Source organism: Protopterus annectens, chromosome 3.part0 (assembly GCF_019279795.1).
Source record: "Protopterus annectens isolate FY-2018-M chromosome 3.part0, PAN1.0, whole genome shotgun sequence".
Classification (NCBI taxonomy): domain Eukaryota; kingdom Metazoa; phylum Chordata; order Ceratodontiformes; family Protopteridae; genus Protopterus; species Protopterus annectens.
The window spans coordinates 609,181,651-609,205,060 of record NC_056731.1 but is presented as its reverse complement, the minus strand read 5'-3'; the positions used below and the strand labels follow the sequence as shown (position 1 = coordinate 609,205,060).

Genomic DNA, 23,410 nt, shown 5'->3' with positions numbered 1-23,410 from the left:
CAAGGGATGTTCAGATTTTTGGGGAAGATATGTAAGATTATGCTGATCATTAGGAGTGCTTGTCATTTCTTGTATAACTGTTTTTTTTTTTGTCATACTAGCCGTTGTTGTTTAAAACTGACCAGGGCTTATGGATTGACTGAACAGATGATAATAGATGGATTCAGAAAAATTAATAAAATGATCTCTACTAAAACATTTACATAAAACTGCACAAAACACATTGTTGAAATAACCCTCTCTCACAAGAGTTTGTCAGTCTTAATTTGCTGAGTATGTTATTGGGAGGTTAGTGCATATAGTCTCATAAGTCTAACAGAGTAGGAAAGAATTGTAATAAAAGTTATAAAAATAACTTATACATGATCTTAAATATTATTTATAACAATTCTGTTTTGCAGTGTGCATTTTAATTATGAAGCATTTTTGTTCTTTTTGGCACACCTTTATTTATTTATTTTATTTGTCTTTTAATAACCATGAAAGTCTGAGTCAATGGCCCATTTTCATAGGAGGCTTGGGGAGAAAAGCCCAACAACAGATTCAAAAACACTTAAACAGTATAGTTGATGAGTTATTATATACTGTTTAAATGTTTTTGAATCTGTTGTGGAACTTTTCTCCCCAGACTTCTTCTGAGAATTGTCTACTGGCACGGATGGGCCTTTCTGATTATCAAAGGAGAAAAATAAATAAATAAATAAAGGTACGCCACAAAGAAAAAAATGCTTCAGAATTAAAATACACACTGCAAAACTGAATTGCTATTAATAGTATCTGTTATGATCAAGTATAAATTATTTCATCACATTTTAAATATGCGGTACTACAAGGAACATCCTTGCAAACAGTAAGCAGACAGGAGATTGAAAATGTAGTTAAGTAGATTGCTGGAATTCATGTACATCTTCTGTTTAACAACGTGCATTGATTTAATACCTGTCATGTATCACTTTGCAAAAAAGAACATATTTCTTCTACAGTTCATGTGCTTCACTACCTTTAACCCAGGGGATAAGGGATGAGCCATCTGTCATTGTGCCTGTTCGTCAGATTTACACCACTGGGACAACTGGAACCTAATGAGTACAAGTATAGAAGCAGAGTTTCATGTCAACCACAGCATTCCTGAGTAAACGTATTGTTCCTAGTTATTATATAGTATTTTCTGTAATTCATGGCCCACTATCAGCTCTTACAAAAAACTGGACATTTTATCATTAGGTTATTTTAATGTTTTTTTTATCTTTTCCTTCTTGCTGACTTCGGTATTTAAGTAGAGATGCTCCTTGTTTGCTTATTTGCAGTCATTTCCTGCTTCAGTTTGTGTTAGTAAGCTGCACAGAAGCTGGAGTTTTAAGTAATTGTTTGACAATGCTGATAAAACAAAAAGCAACATGGATAAAGTAAGCTTTCTATTCTCACTGTTAAAGCCTGCAGTGAAATATATTAAAATAAATCTACACAGGGCAGTGACCATACCACCCAACATATGTACAGCATTAACTGAGCTTTTGATTAAAATAAATTAATGTATTTCTAAAAAGGACTCTTCAAAGAAGGGTAACGATATATGAATCAACAGATGCATGTTAATGGAAGACATCTGATGAATAAAATGCCTGTTCTAAATTTTTTCCGAAATTTTCTATAATCCACGTATGAGCAGGCTGTTTTCTCATACATAATCACCAGTCTTCCTGTTAAGGTAGCTCTGACTGACATGCTTGGAAATATAAATGACTTAATTCTTAGAATTGCTGCATTTTGATTGGTGGTAAGCATTCCAATATGCTTATGGTAATATGCAGATTATAATATTTCTGCCATCTTGCAGTATAACTCTCAGGGTCTTAACTATTTTGCAGTTCTTATCTGGAACATGAACCATGAATGAAGTCAGATCGAACTTTAAAAATTTTGATCAAGAAACTTAAAACAAACAACAAAAGAATGATACATTCTTCTAAGGGTCCTTAAAAAGATATAATTACAGTTAGTATAAATTAACAATTACCAGGCTGTTCATGTTAATAATCAACCCTTCAACAGACATTTTTTTTTTTAAATATGTTAAAGTATTGCCGCTGAAAAGTAAAAATATAACTTTTCGTGTTTCTATCAGTGTATTTATAATGGAAATGTTTAACCTGTGAACCTGTTTTTTTCCTGGCTGTAGCTATATATTGCTGTTTAAAATTTGTTGTGTGTTCTTTCTTTTTAGGGTGATCCAGGTCCTACTGGTGCGAAAGGCAACAGCGGGCGTTTAGGGCCTATTGGACTAAAAGTAAGCTTAAGGCATGTTTACAATTTGATGTGCTGTCTCCATCAGTTTTTAATTATTTTTAGGTTCTGAGTGGCTGATATTTTGTTGCCATATTAAAAGTCAGAGCTGTTTCCTGTTAACCAGTACACTGACATCTTCTTTCTCTTAAATAATGATAAACAGATATGCCTTTACATGATATATGGTTGACAACACTCAATCTGCAAAAGCAGATATTTTTATTAGACTAATTACTGTCTATGCATAATAATTTCCCAACTAAAAATTAGAAGTTTGATCGGGGTTGTCAGTAAAGTAACATGATGTATGTCACTTTCTTCTACAACTCCATGGAAGTAACTTGCTTAACCAGAAATCAGAATGATTAATAAAAAGTGGTATTTTCATCAGTAATAAATGCTGACACTTAAGTTGTACATGGTAACTCTTCAAATGTATGGAGTACTGAGGCGCTCAGAAAAGCAGAAGGCAACTAATATCCAAAGCTTCACATTAAAATCAACCAGAACACATGAAGAGATAACATCTTCATTCTAATTGCATCAACCAAATTAATACGTTAACAATAAGATAGTGTATGCTCGCAAGCATCTGCTAACTTAAATAACTCATATGTTCTCTGACTTTTATTTCATTAGTTACTCTTTTAGAATTAAATTTTTTATATTTTTTTGGGATTGTAACAACTACTTCCCCATGAACCCATACTGTATACATAGTCATGAGATTAAAACTGTAAAAAAAAAAAAAAAAAAAAAAAAAGCAGATGTCCACATATACTTAAATCATATGCTGATAGCTTCTTTAGTTTAAAGGAAACAGATTGTGTCAATCAGATGTCCTTTTAGAACTTTAATTTTATGCTACAGTTTTCTATATGTGTTGCCTCTTATTGATATCCTTGATGTGTTTTTATGGGCAGCACAGTGTTACATGCCTGTTGGATAAACAACATTTTTAAATTGTCCAAGCATAACTTTTAATATCTGTAGTCCTCGACTATGGGTAGATCTGTACTGTCTAACATGAATATATAAAATATGTTCGGACATTTTATTTGAGTCCAAAGATTTCACAAAACAAGTTTCTTAAAACCTTTACAGACTCACAAATGAAACTGATATTGTATGCCTTGATGTTTAGAAATTCAGAGTGACTCATTATTTCTTTATTAAAACAGCTTATGTTTTTGTAAGTCTCTGCATAATATGTGTTTAGTTGTTGCTCTCAGCCATTGTAGAGTAAATAAAAACACTGATAATATGAATGAGCTTATTATAGCATATTAAACAGCAGGCATAGCATTTTTTTGAAGTAGCAGAAGTGGGAATATAAGTGTGTGTGTAAGTGCGTACTTTCATACTGCTGAAAATTGCTTGTATAAAAGTTAAAGTTTCTCACACTGCCTGTATTTGGGTTACACTGCTCTGATGCTAATGAGGAGCTAACCTCTATAGGTCACCCTGGGTAAAAGACCACTAAGCCATTACTTCACAGCAATAAATAAATGCAGACTGACACGGGTTCAGGCCAGAAACATTGTCCACTGGATTTATGTACATCTGTAAACATAAACTTAAACAATTAGCATCAGTGGCACAACAGGTAGCGCACTACCCTTTTGTGAATATTTCTGTAGGTTCTAGTCCCACACCAGTTTAAACCTAAACAATTAGCATCAGTGGCACAACAGGTAACACACTCTCCTTTTGTGAAGATGGCTGTGGGTTCTGTTCCCACACCAGTTTGATCAGTTACTGACTCTACACTGCAGCATAAGGATGCTGCACTTCTAAGTGTGTCATCCTTCAGATGAGATGTTAAACCAAGATCCATTCTAGTTAAGTACCTGGTAGCTAAGGTGGATGTAAAAAATCCCACAGCACCTATCAAAAAGAATAGGGGAAATTTCCTGATGCCCTGGCCAAATTTCTCCTAGTAGCATAAATACCACATTTGGTCTCTCCTGAAAAGAGGCTACTAGCCTAATGGGACTAACCTGGTCAACAGAGGGTAAAGTCAAGTTATTAAAAGCCTGCTGTTACTAATAACAAGTAAAATGACATTCAGTAGGTTATGAAAACACAGTTCACTGACACCAGCAAACAAAGTCCTCACTGGCAGTCCTTATAAGACCCATATGAAGAACATGTACAGATAGTGACCAACACAACAAACTAACAATCAACATGTTACATCAATCACTTAGCCTTTTTCAATCTTCCAACCATAACATTTGCGCGCATCTTTAAAAAAAGAGGAAATTATATAGTTACTAACATCTTACACAAAAATATAATACAGTGTTCTACAATTATATCACTGCCAAGCAGATGGCAATAATTTCAAGAAATTCATATTATCTGCAAAACTGAGCAGTCACCATAAAAGAGTTCAACAATTTCAAAACACTCACCTGTTTATGGGAACAAACAGGATTACAGAAATTACAAATTTACTTTCTTTAAAGGCCTCAGAAGCCCTCAGAGAACAGCAATAAAAGCTACCCTCCATCCTAAATCAACTTCACCTTTCTCCTACCTGTGCATGCCAATGCCCACTGTACAGTTACATGATAAGGAATGCCACCACCAATGTATACATATTTGGACTGTATCACTATTACCACTGGGGAAAAAAAATACAACTAAACTAGGAAGAAAAAAATTGTTCATTCAGAGCACCAACACAAACTGTGCATTGAAAAGCCCTGTGTCTGTACAGTATACTGGATACAGAAAGCAAGAGCGTTCGCTCAGTTTTAAAGTAATACCATTCACGAGTAGCATCCTGCACAGTAAGGGACGTTCAGTGTCACATTTCTGAGATCAGAATCCCCTTTTCTCAGATAACAGCTGTCTATAGCATAATAAGAATGCTTAGAGTTCCACTACATAACAAAGAAAGCATATTGATCAATGCAGAATTCGAAAACTTGAAAATCTTACTTTTTTCACATTAAAAAGTAATATATTTTATCTGTATGTGGAATCAAAACAAAGAAATCATAGACTGACTCATGTATTTTAAGGTAATAAAAGTGTGTGTGTGTGTATGTGTGTGTGTGTGTGTGTGTTTATATGTGTGTGTTTGTTTGTGTTGTGCTGAGGGGTTCAAAATACTCAAGGGATCATGTGATATATACTTGATATGGTCCTCTGATTATTGATTTGTAAAATATATGTTTAGGATACCACAGTTTTAAGTAGTAGCTACCCATAGGACTAACCTATACCATATATTCACATCAAGATCTTCCATGGCTCCTTCCATGTCATGAATTGGAGCAAAATTAAACCTAAAACTTGTACAAAGCAAATTGACATAAAATGTGGTGAAGAGGAATGCGGTAGCTACACAAAGTAAAACATGTCCCACTGCCAGAATTAATGGTCTGATGGGGATGTCTTTTTAATTTGTATCTAGTGTTGACAGCCGCTGCTCCATTCCTCTGCCCCCCTCCCCCTAGGCAGCAGTGTGGGGCTGCAGTTACAAAACTGTCTCTCCCATAAATATTGTGCAGCAGGGACATCAACTGTCTCTCCTTTTGCTAAGGGTGTATGCTAGCATTCCCACTCATGGACTTCTGGCAGTAAGCAATGTTTATTTATTTATTTATTGTCATTTGTTAACCGGGTTGGTCCAACTGAGCCAAAGGCCCATTCTCAGTGGAGACCTGAGGAGAAAAGCTCCAATTACAAATTACAGTCAGTCATAAACAAAAGTAAGTACAGTCATATAAAAAAGAAATTACATCTCAGAAAGAGTTTATACAACAGCAGATACTAACACAATTAAAGTTGTTTTGTACAGGTTTTTGTAAAAAAGTGGAATAATGTACATTAGCTACAGGATGGAGGGGCAGTTAGGAGAAAAACAAAGGAGTTATTTACACATATGGAACTGTGGAAGTTTTTCCACAGAAGAGGGGTAAGGAGAGAAAATGAGGAAAAAGATGGTATGTAAAAGGCATAGGTTTTAGGAATTCAGGTTGGAGCTAGACAGGGCAGGACCAGGTGTTCTGTAGGTAGTGCTTGAGTGCTAGTTTGAATTGTGATTAATGGGTGATACTTCTTATATTATAAGGAAGGGAGTTCAAGGAGTGAGCCACTGAGAATTTATTCAATGACTTCCTAATGTTTTTAGACGGTTTGTATATGTCCAGCAGATGTTTATCTGATGAACGAAGTTGTCGTTGGGGGTTATATCATGATACAATATTAGAGACAGGGGCAGGATGTAGGGTTGTAAAGAACTGAGTGGGTCATAGCCAGTTGTGGAAAGAGAAGTTGATTTGTGAATTCTGGCCATTGTAGGTATGTAAGGGTGAGGCAGTGATGGGATTTACAGCAGACATTTGCAGCAAATTTAGCTATTTTATTGTAGGTTTGTTCTAGTTTGCTGAGAAGAGAAGACTGAAGGTTAGTGAGGACTGGGGCTGCATATAGTACACTGGGTAAGAGGAGAGATAAGGCTAGGGTGGGTTTACAGGAGTCAGAAAGAAATTTTTGATTACGGTATAGTAGGCCAAGTTTTTGGTGATTTTTTTTATGCATAAATTGATGTGTATGTTGAATTTGAGTTCATCGTCAATGGTAACACCAAGTAATTTGGTATGTGGTTCGGGTTTGATGAAGGTGTTGTTGAGAGAGGTAATGGTGAAGGAGGATTTATGTTGTGCAAGTTTTTTTTGGAACAAACAACAATAGTTTGTTTTTTCTGGAGTTTAATATTAATTGCTTGTCAGTCAGCCAGGTCTCTATTGTAAAAGGGTTGAGAGGTTAGCAGCAGAGTGTAAGTTATTAGTAAAGATGGTGAACAAGATGGGACCCAGGATAGAGCCTTGGGGAACTCCTGTGTTGATGGACAGAAAAGGAGAGATGGTGGTTTGCCAGTGTATAGATTGAAGTCTGTTAGATAAATAACCAGGATATAGTGTGGGGGGAGAGGTGAAGGTCAGAAAGTTTAGTTAACAGTTTAGAGTGGGACACTGTATCAAAGGCTTTGGAGAGATCAAGAAATAGACTGGAGAAAAGTAGGTTATTATCATGAGCTTCTGCCACTGCTTGAGTGAATGAGAGAAGTGCAGTAGATGTGCTGGTGTGAGGTCTAAAACCGTATTGGGAGGGAGTTAGAAGATTATTTTCAAGCACATAGTTCAGTAGCTGGGAGTGAAATACATTTTTCAAGTATCTTGGATAGTGGGGAGAGTATAGCTATAGGATGATAGTTTGAGGGGGTCAGTGGAGTTGCCACCCTTGTGGAGTGGGATAGTGTAAACGGATTTCCATATGTTGGGGACGAGTGCCTCAGTAACAGAACAATTTATAAGGATAGAAATAGGGTAGGCAATAGAGCTGGGTGCAATTTTAAGAAAGTAGGGGGGGATTGTCAACAGAGGGAGAACAGGGTTTGAGATTGTTCATTTGGGATTTGATAAAGGAAATGGGAACAGGATGAAAGTTGAAAGTGTTAGAGGAAGATGGATTGTGTGGTAGCAGCAGAGAAGAGGGAGTGGGACAGTGCTGAGCTAGTTTTTGAATTGTGTCTTTGAAATACTTATTTAATGGGGTAGCAGTTTCAGTGACAGTATTGTGAGGGAAAGGGTTGGGGGTAGGAGGGATACTAGGGTGAAGAATCTTATGGACAGTGAAACAAAATTTTGGGGGTTATTATGAGGGCTGTACTGTTTGGAGGTGAAGAATGATTTTTTATATTTGATATTTTTTTTACATGTGTTTCTAATTTCTTTGTAAGATTGTAGTAGGGTTGGAGTTTGTTTTTAACCAGGTTTTCCAAGCAATATCCCTCTGCCGCATGGTTTAGCTTGTTTGCTTAGTGAGCCAGGGAGTACAATTAGGTTTAAACAGGACTTTTCTGGATGGGGCCATGCTATTCAGAATATCTAGGAATATATTGTTGAAAGAAGTAACAGCATCATTAAGGGGGAGGTTATAGAGGAAGGTCCAGTTTATGTTGGCCAGTGTGGAGTTGAATATGTTTGGGTCAAATTGACTCAGGTTATGATGTTCTCGTAGAGGTGTTCTTTGGGTGTCTGTTGAAAGTATCTATGGATATAGGTAGGAGAGTGGACGCTCAGGGAAATGGAAAGTATGCCAGGGTTGTGATAGACAGAAGGATCAGAAATAAGGATCCAGTATAGGATGGAGCCAGTAGTGGAGTTCTTGTTAGATCTGGTAGGGGGAAGTTATAAGTTGTTGGAAGCCATTGTAGATTGATAGCAAAAGTAGAGGAAGGGGAGGCGAGAAGACCAATCAGTATTAACATCACCAAGTATAATGGTTTCATATGGAATGTTTAGGGTGAGCCATGACAGAAAGTTTTCCAGAATAGGGATGTTGTTGCCTGGGGGGATGTAGATGGATACGATGGCAAATTTTTTATGGGGGTTGAGATGGCAGTTTAAGATGAGTATTTCTGCAGGAGTAAAGGTAGGTAGGGGGGTAGAGAGTGGAGAGATATTAAGTTGGTCAGAGTGGAGGATGGCAACACCTCCACCCCTTTTGTTTGTTCTGTCAGCCCGATAGATATTGTAGCCTATGGGTAAGATTTCAGAGTTAATGATGTGAGGTTCTAACTAGGTTTCAGAGTGGCTTAAAATATGGAGGGATTTATGGTGGATCCAAGAGTGAAGTTCTGTAGTTTTGTTTACCATTATTTGGATGTTCAGTGAGAAAACTGTAAGGGATTTAGTGGGGGTGAGTATGGGTTTGGGGAGAAAAGTGAGTAGGTGAGGAGTTGAGGGAATATAGGTTAGGTGTAGTTATAGTTCAGCTGGGGTTGGGATGTATGTCTCCGGACAAGAGAATGGTGTTAAGAGAATAAGACAGAGATAAGGTTTGTTGTAGGGGAAGTCTGATCTTTAGCACAGTTGGAAAGAGATATGTTTGGATAAGTTTTGATAGTAAAGAGGTTAGAGGGGAGTATGGGAAAAAGGTTAGGTGAGATTTGTAGTGTGTGAGGGATATTATGTGAGAAGTGACAGTCAGAGAGAGTAGGTGTAGGACTAGGATATTGAAGTGATGTGTGGTATGAGGTGGATTGAGCAAGGAGGAGGTGAATAGTAAGGAAGTGATGAGTCATATTGATTAGAGTGTAAGGTGAAAGGAAACAGGGAAAGGTGTTATGTTTGTTGGGTAGAAACGAATAGGATACAGGGGGTTGATAAGTGGAGTAGACATGAATTTGGAGGGATTAGAGTGTAGGTGGTGGTGGTGTAGTGTGCAAGCAGGGGAGGGGTAATAAAGTGGGAAGGGTAGTGGTTGATTGGAGAGTAGGGGAGGTGGGGTTCATTGAAGAGGGGAGGTAATTGGGTTGGTTAGGTAATTGGTCTGGGTGTGGTGAGATCAGGGTGTAGAGAGTATAAATGTAATAAAAGTGGGGATGGGTGGGAATGGGTTAGGGTAGGGGAGCAGAGTGAGCCCGAGTGCTGCAAGGGCAAATGGAGCGAGGCTAGCCCGACCTGGAGCAGGCTAAGATGACAAAAAAAAAAAAAAAAACAATCGGGTAAGTCAGGGAGAGGAATGCAGGCTGTAAGAGGACCAGATCTAGAGTAATGAAACCACAATTCAGTAGACTGCTGAAACACCACTGTATTCACTAGGTTTTGTTTAGCTACAGTATGTACACAGTTCCACCCAAGGAGGAAGGCTATTTTTGCTGCCTGAGTGCATTACACAAATATTTGATAATAGGAGGTACTATTCTAGTAAGTAAGGATTAAATATTGTGAGCGAGCGGCAAACATGGGGTGTTAAAAATGCCTGATCTGATTAGAAAGATTAAGAAACTTTAGGGAATAGGAACAGCTAAAAGGGATTAGCAAAGCTAAGAGTATAGTCAAAAATGGGTATATATTGCCACCTAGTGGCAAAAAGGGTGCATTAATACAGCAGGGGAGGTTTGAAACTTTATGGAAGAGAGAGGTATATGCTAAAAGTGATAAAAGTAGTGAGAGAGGACGGTTGGAGGGGGGGCTCGGCATGTGTACAGGCTACAAATAGGCAAATACAGTAGTAAAACAAGTAATTATTTGAAATAGCAGTAGGCAATCACCTACGCTATATCACTGCAAGGGAGAGCTTCCAGGTTCAAGATGGTAGAATACTTAAAAGTGTTCCTCGGAGCTCAGGTTGCAGAAACCAGTTGTGGGGGGTAGAAAGCTTTTTTCAAAAACTAGGGGAGATGCTGTAATAAAAAATACAGAGAAAATAACCAGCATTAGTATGAAAGATGGTCATGTTCTGTGGGCATGTGCAGTGAAACAAATTTTAGCCTCTGAGAGAAACTGTGCAAAGTCAGCATTATCTGTCTGGCCTGCTTCACTCTGCCAGAAGAAGGATAATAATGTATATTATCTTTGTTTAGGCAATTTCTTTGAAAAAAGGGAAAAAAAATAACTAGCAAGACTCCTTTCCATTTGTATAGGGAATGCGCAGCATACCAGTTCCCATGCTACACCCCTGTTAAACAAAAACATAATGCCTGATGATCCGAAAATATCATGTTCTTAATTCATTTGAAATAAAAAAAATGCACCAGTGCACCTAAGCATGCATGTTATTTCAACAAAATACAGCAAAGGCTACAGTTACTGTAGCTCTGAGCATTTTTAAATGAGCCTGCAAACAAACACTATGATGCAACATGCATGTGAAAGATAACAGAATATGTAAGAAGATATTCTGTGTCCTAATATATAACACAGGGTCAATCAAATTTACTTTTGTTTTAGTTACATTGTTTGTAGTTGCTGGTCTCTTATTATTTCATATCCCATCGTTTCTTCTACCTGGTTTAAGCATTAGTAAACCCATATGATAATGATTTTTGCACCACTCCCTCTGGCAGGTTAGTTTTGGGCACTGTCCTTTTCCTTGTGAAACATTCCATTAAATCATTCTATGCACTACCTTTACTTCATTCATTCATTCACACTGCCTTCCTCTTCAGATATGTCCTTCCAAAGTGGCTAAAAAGAGGAGAACATTCCAGATCAAATCCATTCTGCCTGTCCTACTGTTTATAGAAATAGAAAACAAAAACAGTTATCAGTAACATGTGCTATAATGGGTGGCAGTTCAGTCCTTGGATGAGTAAAATGCTGTTAGGTGCGTAATGCCTTACAAAAAACAATACAGAGTCCTGACACAATTGTTCTGCAGTAGCATGTGTGCAACAAGGGGCAAGATTAAATGACACCTAACCCCCCCCCCCCCATATGTAGTGCATGTGCACAGTCTCTGATTTGCAAACAGTATGACCACAAGGGGCAGTGAAGCTGGGCTGAACAAAATGCCCAGCACATAGAAGATGACCAGCAGGTGGCATGTCACATACACACTGCCATAGAATTCCAAAATGAATACACATGCAAACCTGAAACCTAGTGATAGTGATGTACCATGGCATATGACCACGACCATGAAGTGGTACCTAACAGCTGAACAGATGCATGTTCATGGTATATCAGGTATAAATGGCACAGTCAGGGATGGCTAGTGCAAGACTAAGCTACAGAACACTGTCCAGGATATTAATAGCAAAGTGGATGGCTATGGGTGTGTCACTGAATGATACCAACCAATCACATCCAAAGTTGATGATGGCACTTAAAATTATTGTGGAACCCCATCTATCAGCCCAGTCTGCATCATCTGCCTCAGATGGGAATCCTGGTTGTAAGACGGACAGTAAAATAGTTCAACCTGCAGTAACAAGGTTTGAGACACATAAAGCAAAGCAAAGCTGTAGGCAATGGTTATAAATATTAGCAGAAATGCAAACATGGACAATAAAGCAGGTGCCCTAAGAAATATGCAGCTATAATATCTACACCATAAGTACCTTGACACCTGGACAGTCTTTCTTGCTTTTGCTGTCATATCTTTCTATTTTTCTCTAGGTCTCCATGTGCCCATGAACCCAAAGAACCATATATAGTTGAACAAAAATGCCTACATATGCATAAGTAACTATTTGTCAGTACTACTTACTGTACAACTTTGGCTCCCTCCATCAAACCACCTCTTTTGATTGCCAAAGAAGGTCATGGTGGCTTCTCTGTAATGATGCTGGCACTGCTTCCCATGCAGTGTGATGCTCATGGCATCACTCATTACCCTGACAAAGCAGTGCCAGACATCCACCTTGTACTGTGGCCCCTCAAAGGACTCCCCATTTTCTAGTGCTGCCTATGTTGGAGTAGAGAACCATTTTATTCTCTTTCTTGTACCAGGCAGGAGGACTTGCAGATTCAGACCACTCAGAAGCCTTGGCCACTTCAGTGGTTGCAGTAAAGAGGAAAATGTTACCAGATTCACATGAAAGCAAGTTATGAGTATCTAGTGACACTCATCATTGGGCAGAATAGCAGTGCAATGTAGCCCAATGCCATCACACTGTCTTGTGCCAACAACCCTGCTGTCAATGGGCAGACACTTTGCACACAATGTATCAGCCCTGTACAAATCATCACTGGTGTACATGTTTGTGACACAGCATCCACAGTGGCCATAAGGTGAATTAAGATGGTCACAGTACATTGGAAGTGTCATGGACCTGCCCATGCATGCATGTACAGATTACTTTTCAATCTTTCCTGCATGTGCAAGGGCAGACAGAACTCTAATTGTGCAGTCTAAGAACATTACTCATTGCATTAAATGTGAAATTCAGAGACGTTTCACCTAAACTGATTCATTAGCATGCATTTTGTACTATGACTCCTGAAACAGCATGATGTAAACAGCTGTGGTCATCGCAATGCTCTACATGCTATTGATTTTTTTCAGGAACAGCAAGTGACTCACACCAAAGATATTCATATTGGTCTAGAGAAGAACTGTTCTACATCTGCTGTGGTAATGGTACACAGGCCATGGAGAGGCAGGTGGGGAGAATGACTGACTGAATAACTGTAAGAATATTTTCATGCTGAAAATGTTACTCTACAGCTACCTGATGACAGGGGGTGGGATTGGGAGCAGAAGGGGATTACTGTAGATCTCTGCAGTAAATAGCATTGTTCTACAGATTAAAGAATGGTGGAGCACCTGCTGTGGTAAGGATACACAGGCCAGTAGCAGGTGGTGAGATTGTCTGGAAAACTTCAAGACGTTTTATTATGCGGGGAGTAACTACATAGCAACCTGCTTACAGGGGGATGGGGAACTCAGGGATGGTTGCAGTGATGACTTTAGAGAAGAAAAATACAGGTGCAGGTAGCATGATCCCAACAACTGTATGACTGTGACATTATGTTAATGTCCCCTGATTAAGAGGCTCAGATGGAGTGGACTGTGTCACATACCTCTCAATTGTCCAGGCTTTTGCAGAATGTCCTGATTTGTGCCTCATCTTTTTGGTCAGTTCCTCATAAAATGTATGATTTGCTTGCAGATCATTAAGGATTGAAGTTGCTAATTCATGAAATACATTTGAATTTCAGACTTCATATACTTCAGAAAATGCAAAATAATACAAAAACTATTACCCTTGAAAATTTCTAAGTTTACTGGAGTATTTAAAACTGTCCATGAATTTGGGCATTTGTCCCCTTTCCCATTAGTTTTGGCTTTGTTGTGCTGCAATGCATAAAGTCTATATCTGAAGATCATATGTGGAACATAGTGTATGGCTGTTCTTCTTGGGCACACATAAGTGCAGGCTGATGACAGGGTGTATGTCGCAACACAGTCTGTCCCCATGCTGCCCTACCGGACCATTATGGGGAAATGTCCTGTGATAATACAGTATGTGAGGCGTGACATTTTATGGTGGTACAGCTGACATATGAGTGCATGACCTGTGCAAATGGTACCTTGCGTAGTTTTTGCTCACTCACTGACCACAGGTGTATATCCAAATTTACAGGTAGATCCCTGGCAACTAAAAAGCAAAAGTGCCGAAATAAGTTCTCCCATGTTACTGCAGACCCTCTATGAGCCCAGCCAGCTGGCACTGAGTACAGAAAAAGCAGGCAGGTCTTGTGTGGACATATGTTACATGAGTTGGTGGTGGATGTTAATGTAATCAGTGGCCACAGCAGAGCATCAGGTCTGTCACAGGTTCACCAACAAGATCCTGCATTCCTGCAACAAGGCCTATGTCATTGCATAGAAGAAGATGAACATGGGTGGTGACCACTATTGCAGACCACTTTCAGGTCCATAGAGACGTTCTTATTGTGACAGTCTGGTGAGAATGAAAGTATCTAACCAATACAACAAAGCAAAACTAATCAATACAGAAAATAAGCAAAACTAATCAATACCGAAAGAGCAGCACCAAAGATATTTGAAGAGAAATACAGACAAAGGCATCCAGACATGGAATCTTTTACAACACAAAAAATAAGAAAATAAAGAGGAAAAGTAGAAAAGAGCATTAATAATGGAGAAGTTAAAGAAACAGAAAATGAGGTTATGGATTACCTGCGAAGTGAAGGATTTAGTCTAGAAAATCTATCTTTGATAACATAACAGCAGGAAAGCGCAAAGGATCCCCAAATTAAGTGAGAAACCAGTGGAGTGGAAAACATCTGATTAGTTGCCATAAGAAGATACTTTGGAGCATTCCATAGGAAACTAGTGCAAACATTCAGTTGGTGTTGCACAGCAAGGGAAGGAACAGGAATCTGTGGCAGCTCTGACGCAATCCATGTTGTGTTGTGATAGGCCAGTGAGCTCCCATATAAAAGAGCAATGGATTACACAGGATGAAACTGAAGAGAATGTGGCAAAGGAAGATGCTCTGGAAGTTTCTATAGAATGCTCGCAAGAAGTGGAGAACAAAGAATGTGTCCTTACTTTAGAAGAAAATGATCTAAGAGAAGAGTTGCTTGATTTAATAGAGATGGACAGACATATTAATATCAATGAAAGAAATAGAATACAGAAAGTCAACAAACTCAACAAGTTAAGAGTTTGATAAAACAAATGAACACAGTACACAGTAATTCAGACTATTCACAGAGATTCATGAGATATAACAGAAGTAAATAGGATATATTACTGTGCAGCTAAATTAATAACAGATAAATTGTTACCACAAAAACACAGGGTAGTAAGGGAAAGAAAGGGGAGAAATTGAATGCCAATGTGGAAGTGTCGAATAGAGAATACTATACAGCAATTATGGCAAGAAGTGTCACTGGTAGAAGAGTATAGATGAGGGAACAGATCAACAAAAATACTCAGAAAGATAGGGGCTATATCACTTCGAAACAGCAGAAGTTCGAACACCATATGTTCGAACTTCTAACCTCCAAGTGCAAAACCATTGAAGGCTTAGAACAGCGATTTTTTTCCCCAGGGAAAAAATAAAATCGCTGTTCCAAGAAACACACACACAACAGAAGCACACCAACAAAAACAGCAATCCACACACATACACTTAAAATCCTACATCTAACCCTACACTAAACTGTACATACACTACTATCTATCCACTTACCTTAACCCAAACCCTAACCCTGAGGTCTGTCACTATCACACACTCGCCTGACCTGCACCCTAACCCTAACTCACCTATCCTGACCTAACCCTAACTCACCTATCCCACCTTAACCTTAAGGTCTGTCAATATTGCACACCCACTTCACTCGCACAAAAACCCACCTAATCCGTGATAACCCTAATGTCCGCACAATCGCACACTTACCTGAACCCGACCCGTAACTTTCCACCACAGTGTTGAAAATAGCAAAGCCACAGAAAAGGCCCACCAAATTCTTTCCCTGGGAAAGAATTTGGTGTTCCGCGGCTTTGCGATAATCAATTTTCAAACTTCACAGTTCGAACATATGGTGTTCGAACTGCTGAAGTTTCGAAGAACTGATAGGAACCCAAAAGATAGACGTGATAAAAGGAATTCACAGCATCAGAACAGATCAGGATCTATTCTGCACTATTGGAAAAAAAATAAACTAAAAATATCAGCACAGGCAGAAAAAACTTAGAATATATTCAGATAAATATATAGGAAAAGTACAAAATGAGCAATTTATTGATAACCCAAAAAACTTTTATAGAAAATTGGAAAACAAGGCAAAAGGAATTGAAACACCACCGAAAAAGGAAGAGATAGATACATTCTGGAGAAATATCTATGACGATCCTGTGGAACATAACAAAGATGCTAAATGGACAGAAGAAGTAAAAGAAAGAATAAGAAGTTTAAATTGACAAGATATGAAATGGGATGAAATAACAGACAGAGAAATTGAAACAAAGATAATAAAATATCCTAATTGGAAATCCCCAGAACCAGATGCATTATCTAACTTCTGGTTAAAAGTATTAACATCCATACATGAAGATTTAGCCATGAGTAAGAACTATTTACATGCGCATCCCAAACAGACACCAGCCTGGTTAACAAGAGGAAAAACAATACTCCTTCTTAAGAGCGAACCTGCAAGATATCCTAAAAACTACAGACCAATAACCTGCCCCTCCAAAGACATATAAACTATACACTGGAATTGATGCTGACAGAGACTGTAGTCATTTAGAAGAAAACTTAATTATGGCAATAGAAGAAAAGGGTAATGAAAGAAAATCATATGGAACAAAGGATCATTTTATTTATTTATTTATTTTATTTTTATTTTACATTTGTTGATCATATCTTGTTAAAGTCAGAAAGGAGAACTGTGAAAGGGGAGGAATCTAAGTATTGCATGGATAACCTACAAAAAAAAAATTTGATGATATCCCACACTCATGGAGGAGTGCTTAAAAATGTATAAGATACACCCAACACTGATTGATTACATTACAGTGACCATGAAACAGTGGCAAACCACTTTTCAGTTAAGCTGTGATAAAGGACAAATTATTATTCCAGGGATAAAAATTCAAAGAGGGATATTTCAGGGTGATTCTCTGTCACTGCTGCTCTTTTTTCTTGCTCTTAACCCATTAAGCTGTCAACTTAACAGATTAGGTCATGGCTACGATTTGGCTCCCAGAAAACAGCGAAGTATAAAAACTTCTGATCTTTTTGTAGATGATTTGAAAATGTATAGTTCATCAGACGAGGAACTGAATGCACAACTGCAAGTGGTCAAAACGTTTTCAGATGATACAAGAATGTCATTTTATCTTGATAAATGTGCAAAAGCAACCTTTATAGCAATAAAGCTGCAGCACCAAAAAAACATCAGTTTGGGACAGGAATGTGATAAAAAAGAATTGGAGCAAGAGGGAGTACACAAATATCTGGGAACTGATGAAGAATCAACAATAAAACATGAACAAATGTGAATAAAACATAGTAAGGAATATTTTAGAAGACTAAAATTAATACTGAAAACAGCATTGACGTCTAGGAACAAAGTCCAAGCTATAAACCAATTTGCTCTTCCTGTTCTAACTTAGAGTTTTGGAGTGACTGACTGGTCCCTAAAGGTGTTGGATAGGTTGTACAGGAAAACAAGAAGGATGCTTCATGCTCATCAAATGATTTATTAAAATCACTGTATACCAAGACTATATATTCTTTGTTCTGAAGGAGGCATGGGTCTCCTCTAAACTGAATACATGTATAGCTCTATAGTCATGGGACTTGGGACTGCATACATACCTGCTGACCTCACAAGACCCAAACATAGTGAAAGTTTTGAAACATGAGGAGAATAAGTCTAAGATGACTTCCCTGCTTATTTTAGCAGAAACATATCGACGTCAAACAGGAATGGAAATCAAAAGTATATAAAAATCAGGCAGCAACTGAATGTTCCAAAAAAACAAAAGAAAGAATATAAGGTGAAGGACCAGATGAGAAGGCAAGAAATGTGTAAAATGCATAAATATAGTTCCAAGTATAGAAAACTCTTAGAACAACCTCATGTTGATCAGGATTGAATGCAGGAAAAAGGAGAGGTGAATTTAAACCAAAATATGAAAGGTTAATATTGGCAGCCTAAGATAATGGACTATGTACACATTGGTTTACAGAGTCCACTGAACATGTGGGAGAAGCAGACACATGTAGATTATGTAAAACAGAATTGGAAACAGTTGCATATTTTGTTGCTGGTTGTGATATACTAATGGCAAAAGGACTTTATACTGAAATGCATAATACTGTGGAAAGACTGTTGCACTGGGGATTGTGCAAACATTCTAATACTAAAGTAGCTAAAAAACACTGGAAACTTGAGTCACAAAGCATTATAGAAAATAATGACGTTTATATCACATGGGATCACCTATTACTAATGGGTCAAAAATAGATCCGAGAAAACCTGATACAGTAGTCCATGAAAAGAAGGCAAAAGTAGCATTGATCGTTGAAGTTGCTACACCCACTGACTACAGTGTCTTACATATGTACAGAGAGTCATAAAGTTCCTGGATTTACAGGCAGAAACAAGAACAATGTTGAAGAAGGATGCCCAGACAGTGCCAGTAGTAGTAGGAACAACAGGTCTTATAAAAAATTATTTACAATCGTACTTGGATATGTTACCAGTACATGTCACTCCATACAAATTGCAGAAGGAGTCATTATTGGGCACATTGCAAATGTTGTGAAGAGCACTTCTGGCTAACATCAAAGATCAAAACAATAATAATTGAATGAGATTAACCATACTTTGATTTAGGAATGGGATCCCATTCTCGTAATGATATTAGAAACCCAAAACATCTGGAGAAATTAAAAAATCTGGTCAGAGTAAAAGTATCCTGATATGTCATGACGACTTGGATGTGAAAACTGAATTGGAATCTCCAACTCGTCTCTATTGGAGATGCACTCACTGGATTGGTATTTTCATATGTCAGTTACCTGTTTTAGTGGCACACCAGTGCCATGAGCTCAAGGATTCCCAACACAGCCTTATCTCTTGTACAAGGATAAAATGGCACATCTGTTAACACTGTTTGGATAGTTATCTGTCCTGTTGTTGTAACACAGTGAAGCACAATTACATATGCCAGCAGTTTTATACACACAAGTTTGTTTGTTTGCACAGGTGCTATGGTTACTGTGTCCTCAATGATGGAATGGGATATAACTGATGCCAGTGCTGCATTGGATACTGTTGGTGATGTCAGTTTAACATTGGATACTGTTGGTGATGTCTGTGTTGCATTGAGTACTGATAGAAATGTCAGTGTTGCATTGGGTACTGATGAAGGTGTCAGTGCTGCATTGGATGCTATTGGTGACATCAGTGTTGCAATGGATACTGTTGTTGATGTCAGTGCTGATTTGGATACTGATGGTGATATCAGTGCTGATTTAGATACTGTTGGCGACATCAGTGTTGCATTGGATACTGTTGTTGATGTCAATGCTGATTTGGATACTGTTGGTGATGTCAGTTGTGCATTGGATATTGTTGCTGATGTCAGTGCTGCATTGGGTACTGATGGTTATGGCAGTGGTGCATTGAATACTGATGGTGATGTCAGTGCTGCATTGAATACTGACAGTGTTGTCATTGGTGCACTGGATACTGTTGGTAATGTCAGTGCTGCATTGGATACTGATGGTGATGTCAGTGCTGCTTTGGATACTGATGGTGATGTCAGTGCTGCATTTGGTGTTGATGGTGATTGATGTCAGTGCTGCATTTGATACTGATGGTGGTGCCAGTGTTGCATTGGATACTGATGATGATGTCAGTGCTGATTTGGATACTGATGGTGATGTCAGTGCTGCATTTGGTGCTGATAGTGATGTCAGTGCTGCATTTGATGCTGATGGTGGTGCCAGTATTGCATTGGATACTGATTATGATGATGTCAGTGCTGATTTGGATACTGATGGTGATGTCAGTGCTGCATTTGGGTACTCCTGGTGATGACAGTGGTGCATTGAATACTGAAGGGGATGTCAGTGCTGCATTTGATACTGATGGTGATGTCAGTGTTGCATTGAATACTGTTGGTGATGTCACTGGTGTATTGTGTACTGTTGGTGAGATCAGTTGTGCATTAGATAGTGAGGGTGGCGGCAGTGCTATATTGAGTAATGTTAGTGATGTCAGTACTGCACTGGATACTGGTGAGGAATTGAGCCCAACATACATGTGTGATAAAATGCATTCAATGTGGTTTGGCTATACATGTAAATAAGTGTTTGTGCCAGCAATCTTAAAACCAGATCTCTCCCTATTGCTGCAAGTGACAGTGCAGAAAAAAATGATTATCCTAGATGTTATGATTTTTCTACTACTTTGATTAAGTTGTTAATTTGACACCATAATCGCCTTTCCTCATCACCTGTCAAAATGTTATTTATTCCTACACCTAGAACTAAGGAATACATTCAATATTGTATTGACATTGTCCATCCCATTAATATTTCAGTTTACTGCAATCTCAGACTATGCAAACTAATAACCATCACGAACCATCACCACCCCTTTCTTCCTGTTGTATTGTAGGTATCTGGAATAGGCATCAACACTGTGTTTATAAATAGCCCAGCCCATCATATCATTTAAATTCATAAAAGTACACATATCATCTCTTTATTTTGTCTAGATTTTTAAATAAGGAAAGCAGAAAAAATGGTCACAGAACAAATACATGAATGGACTTCTCAACAGAGCCATGTTACACATGCAGAATGCTGGCCTTTACTTCACAGGATTGAGGGTATGAGCTGTTAATAAGCTGCTGCCTGTAGTTTAGGGTTTGAGTCCCTCAGTCCTCATTTGCTTGCTGTATGACTTTAGCCAAGTCACTAAACCAGGCAATACTGTGAGATAATTAGTTTAGACTCCTCAATGGTCATATGGACCTCATGGCCAGTAACTATGTATAAATATGATTTTGATTAAACAAATATGTAAGCTAGGTATAGTCATTTACTGTCATAAACCTGTGCAACAGTATTTCATTCTTCCCTTAGACTACAACATATTTTTCCTTCATTTTGTAAATATCTCCTTTATTAATCAGTGTAAGTAGGCTGCACCCTATATGACAGATATTTTATGAATTTGTTTATTTACTTTGCATTGTCTTTTGCTATTTGTACCTTTAAGTACTGGTAGTCCTCATGTAATCTACTTTTAGGAATGTTGATTTCTGTGCCGTAACAGCTGAATCTAAAAGAAAACAAGAGAACTTTGAAATGTATTTTGTGGCAGTATACTAATGTTTACTTCCTCCAACAGGGTGAACAAGGAGAACCTGGGGAAATGGGAGAACAAGGTCTCACAGGAAACTATGGCCTGCCGGTTAGTCATTGACATTACCTTATTTTTGCTTCTGCAGTCTACCAAACTGCATAATATTTTAAGCTTATTGATCAAAATGTTACATAAAACAAAATCTACAGCTATACATGCAGTTAAATTCCTTATTTCATAAGAATGATTTTGTTTTCATAGAAATTAATCGAAAATTTGCTGGTACTTAGTGCATTTTGTTATTAATGGTTTATCAGATAGCAAGGATTAATTATGAAGTATTTGCTTGTTATTATGCACAGAGCATACTTTACATAATTTCATTGAGACTATAGTTTCTGGCTACTTGATAATAAATATGGCTGGGATTAAAAGACATTGGAGCAATGGTGCACCGACATTTTGAGCTGTGCTGCTGTGCCATTTCACAATTCAATCATTCATATTCTCACAACGGCAATTTCAGGGGAATTTGCATAATTACAAATCACTCACCTCAGCAGTTTTTCTTGTATTTTGTAGCACAGGTAATACCAGACAGCACACACACACACACACACACACACACACACACACACACACACACACACACACACACACACACACTCTCTCTCTCATGTATTATAACTACTTTGAGTGCTGTCAGACAAGGAAGGATAATTGGAGTACTGCTGCTCTACAGACAAGTTATATAGGAAAACCCACTGCACAGCACTCTGCCAATGACATTCACACTCTCACTGAGACACAAAGACTCATACATGCACACATCCAGTACATGGTCACTCTGCAACTACAATGGCCCCATTCATATAAGCCAAAGCTCACACTGTACAACAACAGTTGTTGAACATGCATGCACAAATGCACACACATACATACACACACACACACACACACACACACACACACACACACACACACACACACACACACACACACACACACACACACACACACACACACACACACATACAGAGACATAACCAACATTCACAAGTAGCATACATACACAAACGCTCATAGACCTTCTCGCACATTGCCATTGTACATACATACATGCATACATACACAGGCAGATACATACACACACACACGCACACATATTCACACACACACAGACACACACACACACACACACACACACACACACACACACACACACACACACACACACTCTCTCTCTCTCTCTCTCATGTATTATAACTACTTTGAGTGCTGTCAGACAAGGAAGGATAATTGGAGTACTGCTGCTCTACAAACAAGTTATATAGGAAAACCCACTGCACAGCACTCTGAAAATGACATTCACACTCTCACTGAGACACAAAGACTCATACATGCACACATCCAGTACATGGTCACTCTGCAACTACAATGGCCCCATTCATATAAGCCAAAGCTCACACTGTACAACAACAGTTGTTGAACTTGCATGCACAAATGCACACATATACATACACACACACACACACACTCATGCACACACACACACACAAACACACACACACACAACACACCCACACTCACACACACACACACACATACACACACACACACACACACACACACACACACACACACACACACACACACACACACACACACACACACACACACACATACAGAGACATAACCAACATTCACAAGAAGCATACATACACAAACGCTCATAGACCTTCTCGCACATTGCCATTGTACATACATGCATGCATACTTACACAGGCAGATACACACACACACACACATACACATACACACACACACACACACACACACACACACACACACACACACACACACACACACACACACACACACACACACACACACACCTGGATTGGCAATCTGCTAAAGAAAAAACTCTCCCATTTTCCCCTGTGAAGATTCCCCCATTAAAATGCATAGGTGCTCCCCATTACTGCCACATTTCATACAATTTTCTT

General features: G+C 38.4%; 1 protein-coding gene across 1 annotated transcript in view; it reads left to right on the top strand.

Moving 5' to 3' along the window:
• LOC122796879 (collagen alpha-6(VI) chain-like) overlaps positions 1–23,410 on the top strand; it is a 1,248,728-nt gene that overhangs the window by 887,964 nt on the left and 337,354 nt on the right. The window contains exons 26-27 of the mRNA XM_044065630.1: positions 2,225–2,287; positions 21,450–21,512. Coding sequence (XP_043921565.1) covers positions 2,225–2,287; positions 21,450–21,512 — 126 coding nt within the window. The remainder of the gene's footprint in view (positions 1–2,224; positions 2,288–21,449; positions 21,513–23,410) is intronic.